At 36.7% G+C, this 19,250-nt stretch overlaps 1 protein-coding gene across 2 annotated transcripts in view; it reads right to left on the bottom strand.

The window, feature by feature from the left end:
* Positions 1-5,435: 5,435 nt before the first annotated feature.
* The window catches only part of NUP205 (nucleoporin 205), a 90,466-nt gene continuing 76,651 nt past the window's right edge, over positions 5,436-19,250 (bottom strand). For both annotated transcript variants that reach the window (XM_027842332.1, XM_027842333.1), the window contains exons 39-43: positions 15,342-15,508; positions 13,064-13,187; positions 9,713-9,841; positions 7,927-8,000; positions 5,436-6,067 (exon numbers count right to left, since the gene is read on the bottom strand). In XM_027842332.1, the coding sequence (XP_027698133.1) occupies positions 5,915-6,067; positions 7,927-8,000; positions 9,713-9,841; positions 13,064-13,187; positions 15,342-15,508 (647 nt within the window). In that variant the 3' untranslated portion in view covers positions 5,436-5,914. The remainder of the gene's footprint in view (positions 6,068-7,926; positions 8,001-9,712; positions 9,842-13,063; positions 13,188-15,341; positions 15,509-19,250) is intronic.

The following is a 19,250-nucleotide window of genomic DNA, read 5'->3' as shown; positions in this document are numbered from 1 at the left end:
TATTCTGACTACAAATCCAGAGCTCTTTTCAAGGTAAGTCAACAATTTGATCTTTGTCCTCCAGGAACACACCAATCAATTATCTAATCTCCCTCCACAACACTCTCTCCCCCTACATCTACCCTAGATTTGTAGAAGACATATTTCAAAAGGGTTCAGAGGAAGGATAGGTAGGATCCCATGGATTCTAAAGAATAAAATTCCAAATACCCAAAGTAAAATAATTCACATGAGGAGAAAAAAATTGGAGAAAGGGACTGGTATGGATGTGATGGGGTGCTTGGGTGCCTATACTTGGACCCCACTGCAGGGTTATTAATTGGCCTAATTTCAATATTGTTGTATCTCTGGGAATTGGGAGGCCCAAGGAAAGGAAGAAAGATGGGGAAGGGTTGGTCAGTGAGGCAGTCAGAACACACACGTTTATCTATTAAGTTCACTGTCTTATATGGGTGCAGTTAGTGGTGCCCCAAAACAATAGTAACATCAGAGATCACTGATCACAGATCACTATAACAAATATAATAATGAAAAAGTTATAAATATTGTGAGAATTACCAAAATGTGACGCGTAAGTACATACTGTTGCAAAAATGGCACTGATTGACTTGCCTGATACAAGGTTGCCACAAACCTTCAACTTGTAAAAACTGCAACATTTGCAAAAATGCAATAGAGCAAAGTGCAATAAAATGAGGTATGCCTGTGTATACAAAATCAATATAAGGTAGTTTCAGGAGGGAGGGCATGAGTTAGGGGAGTAAGGGGAGCTGGGGACAGGAAAGGCTTTATAAAAGTCATCATCAGAGAGAAAAATTTGGGAGACATGCACCAGAAGAAACAAAACTGATCTTTTACTTTATAGCCCTATCTTGATTGGTACAGAAAATAAAATATGAGAGCAAGATGAGACAATGGCCATTCTATCATTTTGAAGTACTGATTGATCAGTGGCAGAGACATTTATAGCTAAGCACCAGTAATAAGTGAATCCTAGATACCCTAAGTATCATCAATGAAGAGAAAATAGCAGTCAAAAATAGAAACTAGCCACTTCATACTCAAAGTAGATATGGTCCTACAAGCAGAGAATTGTCATCAAAAAGAACTGTAAATTAAACTAGAACACCAGGATTACAAATTTGATAATCTCTCAAATTTCACCCAGGCCTAAAATTCTAGGACTTTCTCCTTGGTTGTATATGATGTAACCTCTGGGTTACATCTCAAATCATGATTCCAAAGAAATAACTGCTGACCTAAGGCTACCCAAATGAGCAACACCACCATCTAGTGGTAACCTACTCAAACTACACGTTCCTGGCACTCAAATTCTGAGAGGATATTAATTAGACCTAGAGGATTTTGGAGATCATCTAACTCTTTCATTTTACACATGAGATAACTGATCCAAAAAGGAGAGCTATTTCTTGTGGACTAAAATGCCACTCTGATTCATTAGAGTCTTTAGAAACCACTGCCAACTGTCAATAAACCAGAAATCAGGATAAAGCATATCTAATATTCTAACAAGTCAATGCACTTCAAAATATAGGAATCATCCACTCATGTGAGTACTCCCAAAGCCGACTCCAACTCTCTGTACTTTTAAGGGCAGAGGTGTCAAACACCCACACCCATAGGAGACCTAGCAGAACCAGATTAAAACATAATTGGGAAATATTTAATGAAATAAAAAATACAATAAAATATAGATACCATTACATTTTAAAACTAAGCCAATACGTGGCCCTCCAGGAATCCTTCTGTATGGAATAGTCCTCACTTCCATTTGAGTTTGACCCCCACTGGTGTAGATGACCAGTTTTCCTGAGGCCTTTTCTTGCATTTATTACATTTCCCCTTGTATGCTAGTTATTTGTGTGTGCCTTTCACTCCATTTGCCTTTAAACTTCTTGAGAGCACAGTCTGCTTCACTTGATAAGCATTTATTTAACTTCTTGTCAGGCACTGTGCTAGGTGCTGGAGATACAAAAGCCAAAAAATAAAAGTCCATGCCTTGCAGGAACTTATATTCCAATGGGGGTAATCATGGGCACAGATAAAGATGAAAATATATAGGCATATGTATGTACACACACACACACACACACACACACACACACACGTATGTAGTGATACAAAGTAATTTCTTTTGGAGGGAGGGTTAACACTAACAACTGGATCTAGATAGCATTCCTGTAGGAGCAGGACATGAACTAAGCTTTGAAGGAAGTTACAGGTTCAAGAAGACTGAAGGCAGACAGGCCTGGTGCAGTACGATTTGGTACAAGGCCAAAGGGGCAAGAGATAATGTTATGTTCAGGGAACAACAACACAGCCAGTCTGCCTGGAAGGCAGAATACATGAAACCAAAGTCATGGGAACTAATAAGCCTAGAAAGGTCAGCTGGAGCTGTATGGTAAAGGGAGGCAGACAGAAGTGACTGGGCTGGCAAAAAGAGCACTGGATTTAGAGTCTGAGGACCAGAATTCAACCTGCTTCTGCCACCTAATACTTGTGGGACTTCAGACAAATCACTGAATCTCCCCTCTCTTCAGTCTACCCTAAATGAGGGGGCTGGACTAGCTTCTGAAGTCCCTTCTTGCTCTGAAGTTTCCATCTTACCCCAGGTTGCGGTTCTTTATTTGGGGTCCATGAACTTGATAACTGTATTACAATATAATTGGTTTCCTTTGTAATCCCATGGATTCTGTTTTATGCATTTAAAACATTCTGAGAAGGGGTCCATAGGAGTCATCAGATTGCCAAAGGGATCCATGACAAACAAAAAATGGTTAACATCTAGAATAGCTTTCCAAGCTCTTACTGGAGCTTTCTAAGTAGGGGTGTGACAAGGTAGAACTTGTGCTTTAGGAATATTTGAGAGTTGTGTTAAGGATGAAATGGAGAAACTGAAAGCAAGCCTAATCAGGAAGTTATTGCAGTAATTATCCTTATGTCTCTAAAGCCTAGCACAGTACTTTCCACACAGTAGATATTTAATTGAATTGCTATGGACAAAAAAAGTCATCATCTGGTATCTACCCTTTGGTAATAATAGCTAATATTTACATGGCACTTTAAGGTTTTCAAAATACTTTACATGTATTAATTCATTTGATCTTCACAACATGCGTGTGAAGTGATATTATTATCTTCATTTTACAGAAGAGGAAACTGAGACAGAGAGAGTTTAAAGGGACTTGCATAGGGTCATACAGCTAGGGAATGTCCAAGGCAGGACATGAACTCAGGTCTTCCTGACACCAAGTCCTCTACTCTAACAGCTACCCTGGTGAAATTTCTCAAAATTTAGCCTTCCAATGACATACAGTCCATAAAAGCTACCCCCCCCCGCCCAATTTGATACCTTTCTAGTTTTCTAGGATCTACCAAATGCTGGCTAACATGCCCTTCAAGAACCCAGGCCACATCCACACTGTCACGACGCATTAGAGAAGATGAAATTTTATTTGCTGATATTCAATAACTTAAACAATTTTAGAACTACTGTATAAAATAATGGAAGAGTTAAATGCAGAATAAAGAGTCAAGACCTTCTCATCCAAACCCAAACTCACTTTACACACAGTTAGCTTCCTCTTCTCCAGTGTGGTGGGTGGGTCAAGCTACCCAGGCTGCCATCATTAGGAGTTGGGCTCCCAATTAAACTGGCTGAGAGACAAATAGGCTGGTCAGGTCTAAAGATTCCACAGAGAGGAAGCCAACAAACTTCTTGTAACTAGTGGACCAAATTTACAAACCCAGGTAATTAACCTCTGTATGGTTTTGCCTAACAAAATGAAATTTAAGTGACAAAAAATTACCATAACAGTTCATTGGTAATGTACTAACAAATACTTCATTTAGTCAGCATCAGCAGGAAATAAATTATATCACATAAATGAAGTTGCCAAATAATTGAATTTTCCTTCTAAGAAAAACTTTTTTGGTCCAATTTTTTCCCTGAAATGTTATATACAAAATGTATTTCATTCTTCCTTGCCTTATCAAATAATGTATGAGAAACAAGAAGAGAATTAAACCCACTTCTGATATCTAAGGGATACACAGAAGCATGTTGTAGTACAGCTTGATGTGCCACCAGAATTGCCACAGGCTACCGATCTTCTCTCTCAATTTTAACTGTTATTTACTTCTCCATGCCTTTAGCTTGGAATAATGTTCCTGATCCTTGCCTCAGATCTGGTGTACTCAGGGAATTGAGTTGAAAAGTAGCCATCAAGTGATTTTAAAATTTATCCACAATCTCAATTAAAACACAATTCAAAGTCAAAAGGCACCTTTCTTGTAAGACCAGGCTCCCTAACAAACAACTGCTTTCCCTGCTCTTTTTTTCTTTCCCTGGTTTTTTTTCTGGTTATCTAAGCATTGTGTCTTTCCCCAATGACTGATGGGTAAGTGTACACTATTGTAAATGGTATTTTTAATCATATTTTTATTCAAATAGATTGCCTTTAATTACTTCTATTTGTTAACAGGGTCCTTCTGAATTAAGTTAAGAGATTCTTGGTCACTACACAGCTCAGTTATTGTATCTATCCTAATGTTGTTTTTGCTCTGGATTTTTTTATTTCAACACCCTTTACTAATGTAGATCAGCAATTCTGCAATTTAGTCTTGGAGAGTTAGCTGGGACAGTGAGAAGACAGTGAGACAAATTCCCTAAGGTTACACAACCAGTTATTTGTCACAGGCAGGACTTGAAATCGAGATTTCCTGACTCCCCACCCCAGGATGCCTCTCTCCTCCTGGTACTTTTTGTACAGCTTTGTCCTGTGGTGGGTGGGCCATGGGCCGAGTCACTACGTGTCCAGTTTTATCCTCCACTGCTCTCTCACAGAAAACACTCTGGCTCTAGCCAAACTAGTCTATTCGATGTCACTAAACGTGCTTCATTGACCTTTCTGGTGCTGTTACCTGGAAGCTCTACCTCTTTTCTATCTAAATCTTACCGGCATTTCTGGGCATCCAAACCGATTCCAAAATATTATTTGAGAGAAACAAAGGCATTTTGATAAATATCTTCTGTAGTTATTTTAAGTCTTCTTAATTACCATGAAAATCTGTAACATCAGAAGCAAAGTTTTCATTTTCTTTGTTTACCTGAGTTTAGAGGTGCTACTGTTTCTTCTCAACAGTATTTCTGAAGCATTAGACCAGAATAGTGAGATTGAAATGAAAAAGGAAACACTTTTACTAGACAGAAAGTGTGATCAGATATGGAGTAATTAGAGCAGTGATATGTGAAATTTTGGTCATCCATCAAGTGAATTATATATGAAATAAAAATATAGAATTAATTTGGGAAATTTCAAGACAAGTTTTGAAAAACAAATGTCAAATAGTTATTCTTCCAATTACATGTATAACAGAATTTATATACTTTCAGCCCACAAAACATTCCTAGAAAAGACTGGTTTTATATTTCTGTAGAATACTATTCAAAGATAGGCCTAATTTATAAAATAGTATGACTACATCTACTAATCCATATTCCTACCCCCAAGGGTAAAAAAAACATGAAAAACAGCAGCACTATAGTTTTACTGTGATGAAGGAAAATCTAAAGTTTCAACAATACACCATTTGTTTTACATATGGAATAGGATCTAAGAATTTGTCTTTTTGCCCGCCTCACCCTCCCAATAGGGGATCATTCACTAAGTCATTTTTGAAAAGATGGAATATCAATTTGTTTTTTAAAAAAAAAACCTTTATTTTTTTTTAATTTTTACTGATGGGAATTGTGCAGAAAACCTATTTGTATACGAAAAAAAGTATGAAAATATTTTTTGGCCATAATTTAGAAATAAACCGGTCTATAAAACTGAAATTAAGAATGTCCCCCATTTTATCTATTCAGGAAGAAAGGAGTATAAAGAGTCTTTCAGCCCCTTGATAGCCTTAATAAGCCACGAATGCGTCTGACAAGTGCTTGTATGAAACAATATCGGGATCGAACTTTAGAGTATAATCCTTCAATGTCCAGCAGCTTCTTTTGCAGTGATTCACCAAAGGCATTGATGGCTTCAATCTGAAGCTAAAGGAAATGAAAAGAACATTTCTCAAAATGACAATATCAAGGTCATTTCACAATTTAATACAGCTCAGAAATTTCTAGGCCAACTTTGTCCTTATGACTAATTGCTCATATCCCACATTTTCTACGTCAATAATTATTGATATGATAGGAAAAAGGATAACAGCTCTTTTTAACAGATCTATCACTTACATATAATGTATATTACTGTCCAGATCCGTGATGTCATCAATTCTAGAAATTCCTGATATGGAGAATCATTCCCCTGACTGATGCAGATAAGTTTACTCATCTGTCACTTACATTCTCAGAAAGTTGCCTGGGGCAACGAGAGGTTAAGGGACTTGTCCATGGTCACAGAAGAAATATGTGTCAGAGGTAGGATTTAACCCACATCTTCCCAACTCCCAAGCCAGCCTAGCCCACTATCTACAATGTTACATACCTCCAACAATGTCACTGTTATCAATTTTATCTAATCTTTGCATTTTAATTGTTTGGGGATACTATGGCCCTAATATTATATAGGTATGAAAGACCAATTCCCTGTATCTGTGTATGTATACACATAAGGAATAGCAAATGGAAGACATGTATGTGTGTGTTTTAGAATTATAAATCTGCTTTAAGTACTGATTACAAATTCAATGCTTATTTGTTCCTTATTTAGGCAGCAGAGTAAGTGGCACAGTGGATAGAAAGGCGGGTCTAGAAAGGGAAAGACCTGAATTCAAATTCGTCTTTAGACACTTACTAGCTGTGTAACCCTGGGTAAGTCACTTAATCTGTCTGCCTCAGTTTTTCTCTACCTCACAAGGTTCTGAGGATCAAATGAAATAATATTTGTAAAAGCACTCAGCACAGTGCCTGGCTATGTGCCTAACACACAGCAGACAATTAATAAATTCTTGTTCTGTTTCTCCCCTTCCTTTAATTCTATGATACTAACATAAATCTATAATCCTACATATAACCAAACTTAAAACTGATGTGACACCACAAATCTAGTCTGGCCAACAACATGCAAATAAGTTACCTATACCAAATAACTGTCACATAACCGTAGTCAGGTCTAGGGTGACATCATGGCAACTGAGGCATGAGTGCAAAGCTAGGCCACCTCCTCTTGATCCTGAATTGGACCCAAATTTCAACAATACTATCTCATTCAACAAATATTTGAGAGTGTGTGTCTGTAGTTATGCGTATACGTGTGTGTGTGTGTGTGTGTGTGTGTGGGTGTGTGTGATGTGTGTGGTGTGTCTAGATCTGTGTGACTTTCCCTAGGATACCACCAGTATGTGTCTAAGGCAGAGGTGGGGAACCAGTGGTCTCAAGGCCATAAGTGGCCTTCTAGGACCTTGGGTGCGGTCTTTTGACAGGGTTCAAGTTTTACAGAACAAATCCTGTTATTAAGGCGATTTATTCTGTGAAGTTTGGATTCAGTCAAAGTGCCACACTTGAGGACCTAGCAGGCCACATGTGGCCTGCAGGCCACAGGATCCCCACCCCTGGTCTAAGATGAGACTTTAAACCCACTTTTCCATATTCCACTGTTAGCCTTCTATTCACTATGTCAGACTGAACACATGCTGCTCTTACAAAACAACCCTAGCAAGGTGTTTTACTACTATTTTATCATCAAGGACCAGGTTCCAAGAACCTGGTCATTAAAAACAAATAACTACTTAGGGTCTAAGTATGCTACAGAGTTAATCAGGAGAAGCAAAACTATCAGCCCATTTAAAATGACTGATTTAGTGTCTTTTGAATTTGAGTATCTGATGTAAAGTATATTCTAAGGTTATTTTAACATTTTTTATTAAAAAAAAAAAAAAAACTTACAGGATCCACCTTACCTGCTCTATATCATGCTGGCTCACTCGAGTCAGCCCACTTCTGAAATCCAAGTTTGTATCTGAAGTGAAAGCATCTAGAAATAAAATAAAAGTTTTTACTTTTATTATAATTAGAATATATCTAGATATCAATTCATTCACATATACTGTAAAAAGATTTTAGATACTATGATTTGCTGTCCAAGAGATAAAACCTGCTTTCCAATTCCATGCCTACCTCTGTGAAAGCCAAAATGCACACAATAAGTGTTGACTATATTTTCAATTATTATAGAAAGCAGCATCTCTAAAGCATTTTGTTAGCCAGCCAGATCCCAAAGCCCTGTATGAATGTATACCCAGAGGTGCTCCAGAGTTAAGTCAGACACAAACAGATAGAGTTCATGAATGGTCTTGAGCCCAAAGCTAGAGTAGAAAGGAAGGTCAGAGACCAAGTAAACTGGGCATATGTTAGCCTAAGGATCTGGGGATGGAATGCTGCAGACCTAGCAAAAAAGTGAGATATACATCTTATCCTCAAACTGACCACCTCCAAGCCAACTGGGGCATGTGACTATACTTCGACTACTTATATATCTATGGGCCACATAACTTTTTAACTCGGGCAATCTGTGCTCTCTACCTCCCTGCCTAAAACAGAGGCAAAATCTTGTCCCTTACTTCTGGCTTCCCTATGATTCTAGACTAAAGTATTACAAAGTAAAGTCAAAACTGTTATTTGCCTAAAGCCTGACTCAACTGCCTAAGGCAAAAATCAATTTCTTTTTAAACAAAAGGGAAAAAATTCTTTAAAAGGACAAAAAAAAATCAGGTGATACAAAATATTTGGGAGTCTACCTGCCAAGACAAACCCAGGAACTATATGAACACAATTACAAAGCACTTTTCAGATAAATACAGACAGATCTAAATAACTGGAGAAATATTAATTGCATTACAAAACTGTAATCATCAAAACAATCTGGACTGGTTAATAAATAAATAAATGAGTGAATCAGTGGAATAGATTAGATATACAATACATAGTTGTAAATGACCATAATACTCTGGGCTTTGATAAACCCCCAAAATCCAAGCTTTTGGGGCAAGAACTCACTATTTAACAAAAATTGCTGTGAAAATAGGAAGTAGTTTGGCAGAAACTAGGCACTGACCGAGATCTCATATTGTATACACAGATAAGATCAAAATGGATATGTGACTTAAATATAAAATGTGGTATCATAAGCGAATTAGGGGAGCATGGAAAAATTTTCTCTCTCAGATCTATGGATAAGGGAAGAGTTTGTGAACAAACAAGAGAGAGAAGATCACAAGAATATAATGGATAATTTTGATTATAGGAAATTAAAAAGATTTCTACACAAACAAAATCAATGCATCCAAAATCACATGGAACACAAGAAACTAAAGAAAAAATTTTTCCACTAATTTTCTCTGATAAAGGCCTCATTTCTAAAATATATACGCTACTGAGCCAAATTTATAAAAGAGTCATTCCTCAACTGATAAATGGTCAAAGGATATGAAAAAGGCAGTTTCCAGAAAAAGAAATCAAAGCTACGAACAGTCATATAAAAGGACAAAATTTTTTTCATTAAAATGAGGCCTCCAGATAACTAGGTAGTAAGAACTAGTTCTTAATAGCCATAATCAGCTTGTGATAATGTGGTAATTCCACAAGTCAAAAGAAAATTGCCTTGTCAAAGCATAAATCTCATTTTCTGTAGGCATTTAAGTTTTACTATATCATAATGCAATAATATGCATGCAAAATAAGTCTTACCTTGTAACCTCCTACTTTTAAATGCAGCCCTAGAAGCCAGCAGAGAATCCTGGGAATCAGTGGGAGTGCATCGTAACAGATAGTACTCTAAGTGGCGCCAAAAAATAAATAAGCAGGTCTCTATGATATCTACAAGTATGACCTCAGGTCAAGGAAAACAGTTTTATTAGGTAATTTTTCTTAAAAGGGATCTTCTGAGTCGAGTATATGCTAGAGTACAAACAAGTTTTTTTAAATAGTACTGCCACTATAGATATGATGCAGTAGCACTTTTCTCATCATGACTTTTGGGGAGAAAATAATCATATACAATATTAAAATATTAAATGCACATAAACACATACACACACATACATACATGGTGGAGGAGCTATTAGCATAGTTTTTTTACTGCAGGCTTTTCCAAGGACAGACAAGAAGTAATATTAGAGGGGCAGCTAGGTGGCACAGTGGATAGAGCATCGGCCCTGAAGTCAGGAGGACCAGAGTTCAAATCCGGCCTCAGACCAAACACTTGACACGTACTAGCTGTGTGACCCTGGGCAAGTCACTTAACCCCGACTGCCTCACTAAAAAAAAAAAAAAAAAAAAAAAAAAAGAAGTAATATTAGAGAATAAGAACCAAGGAGTTAGACATGGGTGCAAAGCAGTCTCAGGGGAATCATAAGCAAGGTCAGGGCTTTGTCCCTCAGATGTTCATAACCTCCTGCTGCTGTGCCATGAGCCCAAATAATTTTTAACCAATTAATCAACATTGTTAGTTTCAATATGTTATGTTTAAGAGGCAGTGAAAAGAAAATCTTTCTTGTGTTGAGTAGCTTGGAGACAGAAACAATGGAAATTTTCAGACTTAACGTAGATAAATTCCAATCACCCACTAAGGCCATTCAGAACAAGGAAGACAATAGTCCCATTATTCTCAACCCTGTTCAAGCCACATCTGGCATACATATGTTCAGTCCTGGGTACCACCAATTAGGAAGCATATTAGCAAGCTACAGTATGTCCAGAGGTCAGTTACTGAGATGAATGATGAGTGAACTGAAAGTGAAGGAGACATTTCTAAAACTTCAACACGTAAAAGGCAGTTAGGTGGTATAGCAGATAGAGCATTGGGCCTGGAGTCAGGAAGACCTGAGTTCCAATCCAGATTCAGACACTTATTAGCTGTGATCCTAGGCAAGTCATTTAATCTTTGTTTGTCTCAGTTCCCTCAACTGTAAAATAGGGATAATAACAGCACTTACCTCACAGGGCTGTTGTAAGGATCAAATAATATAATATTTGTAAAGTGCTTAGCATAGCACCTGGCACACAATAGGGGCTGCTTAAATTCCATTCCCCCTCCCCCAAAGGGGTAAGTCAAAGAAGAGGATTTGCTTCATTCATTTCTCCAAAACTCTTCTATGGTCTCCTCCCGTTCCCAGAGTTTTTCTTAAAGAGAAAAGCTTAATGAAAGTTCAATGAAAAGGGACGATTTGGTTTTAATCTAAATGTAGAATTTTAGTTATCTCTATTAGATTTCATCTTATTTTCAGCAAATTGCTTAAGCCTCTTCTTTCAACACTGTTCTAATCTATAACAATATTTTTTTTAATTCAGTCACTCAACATGTTATCTAAGTCTTTCCACTTCTGCATCATCTGAAGACCTGATAACCATATGTTCTATGTCTTTATCCAAGTCTGATACAAATCATGATAGCCATCTTTTCTATGGCTTCATCCAAATTACTGAAAAAAATTACTGAACAAAGTAAGGCCAAGGACACAAGTCAACATTCATTAGATTCAGCTATTTAAAGCCAGCTAGAAAACACCTAATTGTACAATTACACAGACCACATTTATTCAGATTACATAAGCCTTTAACAAATAGTCAACTGCTGCATTCTGTAATAGCTATTCCCGAAAGACAAAAGTTCAACAACCTGTTGATAGACTGACTGAATGGTGAAGAAGTAGTGTAGGTACTTCTTCTGACTACCTCTGAAGGAACTTGTTACAGTTCCAATTATATATGATATAGTTCTAATTACACATGACCAACTGGCCTTATTGTCACTGCCACCATTTAGGCCTTTAGTGCTGTTTTGTGAAGAAGAGGGAAATAGAAGATAGATTAAAAGGAAGCTGTTAATCTTCTTAACTGTATACATCATTTAAAAAAAATAGTTCCTAAAAAGGCAAAGGGTAAGATCACATGAAGAATATCGCCTTGACTTGGTAATTTTAAGTAAGTCACTTTCATCTCAATAGGGTTTAAAAATAAAACAGATCAAAGGAAGACTCCTTATAACTTTCTTTGCAAAAAAAAAAAAAAAATACCCTTTCCAGTGAGAATTCTTCACCAATTTTTAACTCCCCTCATATACCAGATTTGGGGGAGAAACACATTAAATATGTAGAGCCACCACACCTGACTCCCCCTGAATAAGTTTCCTTTTTGAATGGTGTGTCCTTCCAGAAAGAAAAACTGGCCCAGATCAAGGCAAACGTTGTTGGAAAGAGGTATGGAAGGGACCTGCATTCTCTCTCTTATCCTGACAGAAGAATGACTGTTTTTTTCAAGTGAAAGAAAAAAGAATGATTCTGGCTGCCAAGAGAAAGATCAAAATATAAAACTCTTAGGAATCCAAGAGAGAAACGGAAAGGGCAGGCTTACTGGCAGCCCTCCTCAACAAATAACTCTGAGTTACGGTGATGAGAGCCCCAGGCTGACAGGCAAGGACAGTAAAGATCCCAGTAGGGCTGGCCCTGCCCTCACAGCCAAGCAGGGCTCAGCTGACAAAGCAGGGCAGTGGGAGGATGAGTCTTTCTTGCTTCCCCTCACATTCCTCCCCAACGCTCAAAACTTTATTCTGAGATAGGCAGGGTCTAGAGGCCTTCTTGGCACTCACTGAGGGATTACTGAATACAATTCAGTGGGAAACTCACAATACTTTGAGTTGGAAGGTTTTAAGAAATACTTTGGTTTGGAATTTAAATATGCACAAACATCATACTTCAAGGACCTGTAGTTGGTGGACTTCCTCCACCAGGGCATGCTACAACCGATTTATAATTTACAGTGTTAAAAGTCTAAGTGATGTATCAAAAGTCACTTAGCTACTAAGGGTCAGAGGCAAGATGCAAACGCTGATATTTCAGTCCACAAGTCCAGCAGACTATCCACTATACCATGATGTCCCTCACATAGAGAACAAATCAAGAAAAAAAAAAACAAACTCTAATCACCTTCAACTCAACAAATTGTTGTGGTGTCCAGTAAGAGTAAATAAACATGCTGTAGTTTTCAGTAGATCAACAGGTTTACACTTTCCGAGTCTTGCTATTATTTGATTAAGGATACAAGAACAAAGGGAAAGCAATTTGGCTCGATTGTTGATCAACTTCACCAAACGACGTCTTGCCAAGATATACTTCTGGGAAGTGGAGATTTTATCGACTCCAGCTGGCATCACTGATTGGCATAACTGCAAAGAAAGGGATGCATCATTAAGTAGATAATACAAATCCAGCAAATGTTCATAGCATGTCCAGTATAGGCAAGGCACTAAAAAGCTACAAGCAAAAGAGAGCACCATAGACTTAAGCAATATGGTCACTAGTATTACCAGCTGTGGGGACAACAGCCCTTCAGTGCTGACAATTTATCTCTGCTTTTCACCAGCTTCAAACTATTCTGACACTTTAACTTTACATCTAAAGTAATTCTAACTGGATTTGTTTGTTTTCACTTTTTCCACTACTTGAATTTACTGATTTCTTTCCCAAGTTAATGTGTAACTTGTTGTGTCACCTGTCTCTTTACCTATAAATAGACAACACATAAAAACTAAGGACTGAAATATCCAAACCTTAGTTACCAAAAGGGGCTGGCTTCAATGTCTAGTGGATCAGGAACTATGTCTGGAAACCATCTCATTTCCATTAACAAGGAACAAATTAGTACTTTGTAAAGGTACTCAATGTTCTTTTCACAGCTTAATCGTTAGCTTAACAGATACAAGTATGTCTCCTATCCTGACAGTGAAAGAATATTCACACTAATGAGATCACAGATCCACCAAAGCATATATGCAAGCCTCCTCATTTGGAACCTTTTGGTATATCAAAATTGTTTGATAAACCTGATAAATTACTGATCATTGACTTATCAGCAGACTAATTCAGATTAATACCCTGAGTGAACAGGACTAAGTAACTCAACTAAAGGAATCGGCAAAGCAAGATAATATCACAAAATCTCCAAAATTGGAAAGAGGAAATATTGTTCCTGAAATTGAATTTTTAGTTTTAACTAATTCTTAAAGTTCAGAGCTTTAATAAATGAATTTCTATTGACATTTCTATAGGATATATATTAAGTAGTAATCAGTATTTGAGTAAGTTTAGGTAATGGCCCTTATAATAAGGTTAATTCTTCAATCATAAACCAGTTTCATCAGTGTGGAACAAATTACTAGCACCTAGCAGCAGACCGCACAAAGTAGACACCTAAATGTTTGACTGCATTGACCTAAAGTTCAGAAAGAGTATGACTATAGGGAAAATATAATGATGAGAAATGATGGTCAGAGAGGAAAATGTCACCATTTACAACCTTAAAAGTGGTACAGTTTCAAGTGATAGTGAGATCTAAGCTATCACTGACCCACAGAGTTGCTCAGGTAGAGTAGAGATGGAATACATATAATGGTGCTTTGGTCATAAGAAATTTTCTTCGATGACTGACCCTACACAACACTACCTTTGGTGTCAGTGTTCGTACCTATAGTAAGTCCTTCTTTGGTGGCCATGATAGGCTCTACCTATACATATACATATACATATACATATACATACATATATATATATACACACACACACACTTAACTGCCTCATCTACATACACATACATAAATAACTATCATCACCATCATTATTATTATTATTATTAAATTATAATGCCTTATAGTACTGTTTAACTTTTCACATCTGCAGGTCAGGAACTCAGGACCCTGTCAGACTTCTTTATATTGTCCATTAAACCTAGTACAATGCCACATACATACAGGAATACAGTATATATTTGCAAAATGAATAAATTTTCTATAACAAACATTATAAGGTGATGTTTAATGATTAATGCCTTTGACAGAAAGAAAAAAGAGAACCCATAAGTAAAATGCACATTTTCATAGGATATCCTATTTAGACTGTAACCACCTTAATGAAAATGATAAAGGCACACTGAAAGCTTACCTAAAAAAATCACCTTTAAAGGAAAGGCAGCTATCTATAAATTCTAATTTCCTCAGCACAGATTTTAGACTATAAGCTCCAGAAAATATTTACTCAAAAGTAAATTTTCCCACAGATTGACAGGTGGGTTCCATGATAAGGTGTTCCCCACATCACACTGGACTAAAGAATTGCTAGGTTTACAAGGTACAACCATAACATTAGAGCCTGATTCCATAAATGGCACATCAGAACTAGTCTCATCACTTTAGAGTCATTCTTCATCTCTCATCTTTGTTCAGTTATCTGTAAGAACAGTACCACTTTTCTTTATCAAGAAAACATTTTTTTCTCAATTTCTTTTTTCCCCAATAAGGCTAGGCAGTTTTTTATAGAATACACACTTCTTTTATCTCATCTGGGGGAAGCTGTTCTACATTCTGTAGTTTGTTGACATTCTGTCGATGACTGTCATAATAAGTGAAGAAATCATTAGCACTTTGTTTCAGCAAGTAGACAATAATGCCCAAGCCAGGAAGACGCCAATATGGAACCACTGGAGCTTGAGTGTCTAAGGAGAAATGACAAAATAGAAGAATATTTAACCTACAATTATATCAGTACATTAATCAACATCTATAATGACGAATTTTAATACATGGGAAACCCATCAAATCAGAGGGAGAGGTGCCATATTAAAAAGACTTCATAGCTACTATATTCCCACTGACAAATATGCTTCCTTATATCACTAAAAAACAACTAAAGAAGGACAACCAGTATGGTGAGGGAACAAGAAATCATGTTATAGCATAATAAAGCTGATATTTATATAGCACTTAGTTTTTCAGAACAAGTTACAATATCTCATTTGATCTTCACAACAATCCTCGAAGGAAAGGTACTATAGGAATTACTGTCCTCATTTTAAAGACGAGGAGATTGAGGTTCAAGGAGGTTAAATGACTTGTCTGTGATCACATAGATAATAAGAATTAGAACAGGAATCAAATCTCAGCCTTCCTGACTCCAAGTCTAATGATCTTTCCATTCTACCATAATATTCTCCCTTATGAAGATTAAATGAAGGAACTAGAGATGATTTGTTAGAGAAGATAAGAACTGGGAGTATGAAAGTTGTCTTCAATTGCTTGAAGGACTGTCCTGTGAAGAGGGATTATACTTGCTTTCCTGGCTCCAGAGGGTAAAAATAGGACCAATGGATAAAAGTTATGCAGAGACAACTTTAGGATCAGTATAAAAGGCACTGAGTTTTCTACATCAATGGTCTTCAAGTTGTGACTTGTCAGGAATGTTAGAGAGTTCAAGTATAGATTGGACTGGATCAGGGGTGAGGAACCTGTCGCCTTGAGGTCACATGTGGCCTCAGTTAACAGGCCACACTTAAAGATCTAGGAGGCCACAGGTTCCCCAACCCTGGACTAGATGCTCTCCGAGATACCTTCCAACATTCAAGATTCTAGGAATCTATTTGTGCTGGTTTCATTTCTAGGTTTGTTTCTCTCATTCTGTTTATTATATTATCATCTTAAAGTTCTTTTTTACTTTCAGCTTGGATTATTTATTTTGGGGAGGGAGGGAAAGGCCCTTTTGTTCACAATGGGCAATAAATCCTGTATAAGGACAGGTAAAAAGTTATTAATGTTCTAAACCATCTAAGTTCCACTTTATCCAACTTGGAAGTAAATATTTATGGCAGCAGGGTAGGGAAAAAACAAATCAAAACAAAATAAATTCCTGTTAAACTGAATTACATAAAAATAAGGGAGAAGGAAAAGGAATATGCATTTATATAGTGCCTACTATGTGCCAGGCATTTACTAACAACTTTACAAATATTATCTTATTTAATCCTCACAACAACCTTGTGAAGTTATTATTATCCTCATTTTAAAGTTGAGGAAACTGAGGCAAACAGGGTAAGTGACTTGCCCAGGGTCACATAGCTAATAATCTACAAACTTAACTGGCTTTCAACATAAGAAAAATTTTGCTGGTTCAGTACAGAGAAACTAGTGACAATTTTTGTCATTTACCAAATTTAATATTAATCCAAAATAATCTGTTTCATTTTCTGGTTTCAAAGAACAGGAACAAATTTCTCATAATCAAAAAGATAAGAATGAAAATGAATCCTCAAACCAAAAACTGTACTGACATGTATCCAAAGGCTAACTGCTTGAAATACAAATTTTGTTCTTCTGTTAAACTTCTATTCTACCGGGAAAAGTCAACAGGAAGAAATCACTTTTTATAAATCTTTGAAAACTTTGTTACCACATATTTAAATGTGATTTGGAGAGTTAAGTGTAGGAGGGAAAAGGCACAATCTCTCTCAAAGTAATTTGTGTCAGAGTACTCCATTAAAGGATAGATTGTAAAACTCTATAAACAAAGAAAAAAATTCTTATTTTGAGCTCTCAAAAAAAAAAAAAGAGTTTGGGCAAATTAAGGGTTGGCTTTTAGAAACAACTACTTTTCCCCCGTTGGAAAAACAGAATCACAGGGCATTCACTACTGCCTACATTCACTCATGGGGTGCTATCATCTCTCTTCTATTTTTATAATCAGAAAGCCAGTTTCTACCTGGTGAAAAGAGAACAGAAGTTAATTTACTGGATTATTAGAGGGAAAAGGAATAGTGAGACTGATAAATGGAATATGAATTCTCTCTCTGTGATAAATTATAAGCAGACTCTGAAAGGTTTCTCTTCAAAGAATGGAGAAAAACCTCCATTAAAGGATTTTGGTACCAAGCTGCTTGAAGAATGGAGGCCAGAGTTGAGAACTGTTTTTATACTCTGTGGGGTTTTGTGTACAAGAAAAGATTCAAGGTCAATTGACATTTACTCTACTTAGATATAGAGCAAATAAACAGGATAAATTAAGTAGAGATTATTTATAGTAAGATAAGGAAACATTTCAGTTCTAAACCATAATTAAATCAATTCTATTGCTACTTCAGGAAATGATGTGTCAATTTACTTCCAAGGCTTCACTCCTTTCCAAGTCAAAATATCCCTCCTCGGTATCATCCTGCCAGATGTTTTATCTCTCCCTATTAGAGTGTGAGCTCCTTGAGGGCACAGACTGTCTTCACTTTTGTATTTGTATTTGTATGAGTGTTTAGCACAGGGCTTGGCTTTTAAGTAGCTGCTTAATAAATACCAGACACAGGTATTTATTCAAATCTGGCTCTAAATGTATACTTTATAATTTCATGCCAATGTTAACAAATAGTTCTTAATATTGTTGGTTTATTTTAATGTATAACTCTACATTTATGTAAAAAAGCACAAATGAATGGAAGTTATGACCTGGTACTCAATCAACTGCACCTATGGAAACTTTCTTGCTCAGATTATGAGACCAGCCCATGTAACCCATCCTGCCCAGAGAATAAACTGCCACATACAGTTAGCCTAGAAAAGCTCAATGTAGGCATTGAGGAAAGAGCTCTCAAAGCAGGAAGGCCTAGGTTCAAGTCCTTTACCACATACTAACCCGTCATGGGTGAAGGGAGTTTCCTCACCTGGGACTTTCCCATACTAAAGAAATCACAGGTCCAGTTCCAACCTCAATATAAGGTAACAGCAAGTATTGCTCTCACTACTATGAGAATGATGAAAACAAGATCTTAGGGTGAACTAGAAGCATGTAGAATTATCAAACCAAGTCAAGAAAGTTACTGTTATAATATATCAATTTCAAATAATTTAAGTACTTCCCTCCACAGAACATTAAAGTTAAGTGTCTGGAAGAGGGCAATGAGACAGTTCACCTCATGGCACCAGCGCTCAGTAAGGGAATACCAGTATTTTCATTTCAGATAAAGTAGCTGGATCTTCCACAGGGCCATAAGAAACTTCTCCAACCTTCTCATGTGATTTTCAAAATCAAATCACAGAACTTTAGAAGTAATCTGGTACAACTCTTTCTTATTATAAATTAGATAACTGAGACCCCAAGAAAGTAACTTGGCTAAGATCACACAGCTAACTTAATGGAAGAGCCAGGGCTAAAATCTCATAAAAAGTTGTTTTTTTTAAAAAAAAACATGCTTTAAAATATGCAAATAAAACTAGGAATGTTTCAAATGAATCACTGGATAACGGCAAAGTTAATGATCTTGCAGCCACCAATGATTAGCCTATTCAGTACTCAGATTAATTTATACATGTTAAGGGACGATGGAAATGGCTTAATAGAAAAGTGAATTTCAACAGTGTAGTATCTTCCTGCCAAATGTGTGAATTATCTGTAGATTCTGACTTAGCATCATAAATATTTGC

This window comes from Vombatus ursinus, unplaced genomic scaffold (genome assembly GCF_900497805.2).
Source record: "Vombatus ursinus unplaced genomic scaffold, bare-nosed wombat genome assembly UNPS02014870.1, whole genome shotgun sequence".
NCBI lineage: Eukaryota > Metazoa > Chordata > Mammalia > Diprotodontia > Vombatidae > Vombatus > Vombatus ursinus.
The sequence above is the reverse complement of the archived record's forward strand: the minus strand, read 5'-3'. Positions and strand labels throughout refer to the sequence as shown.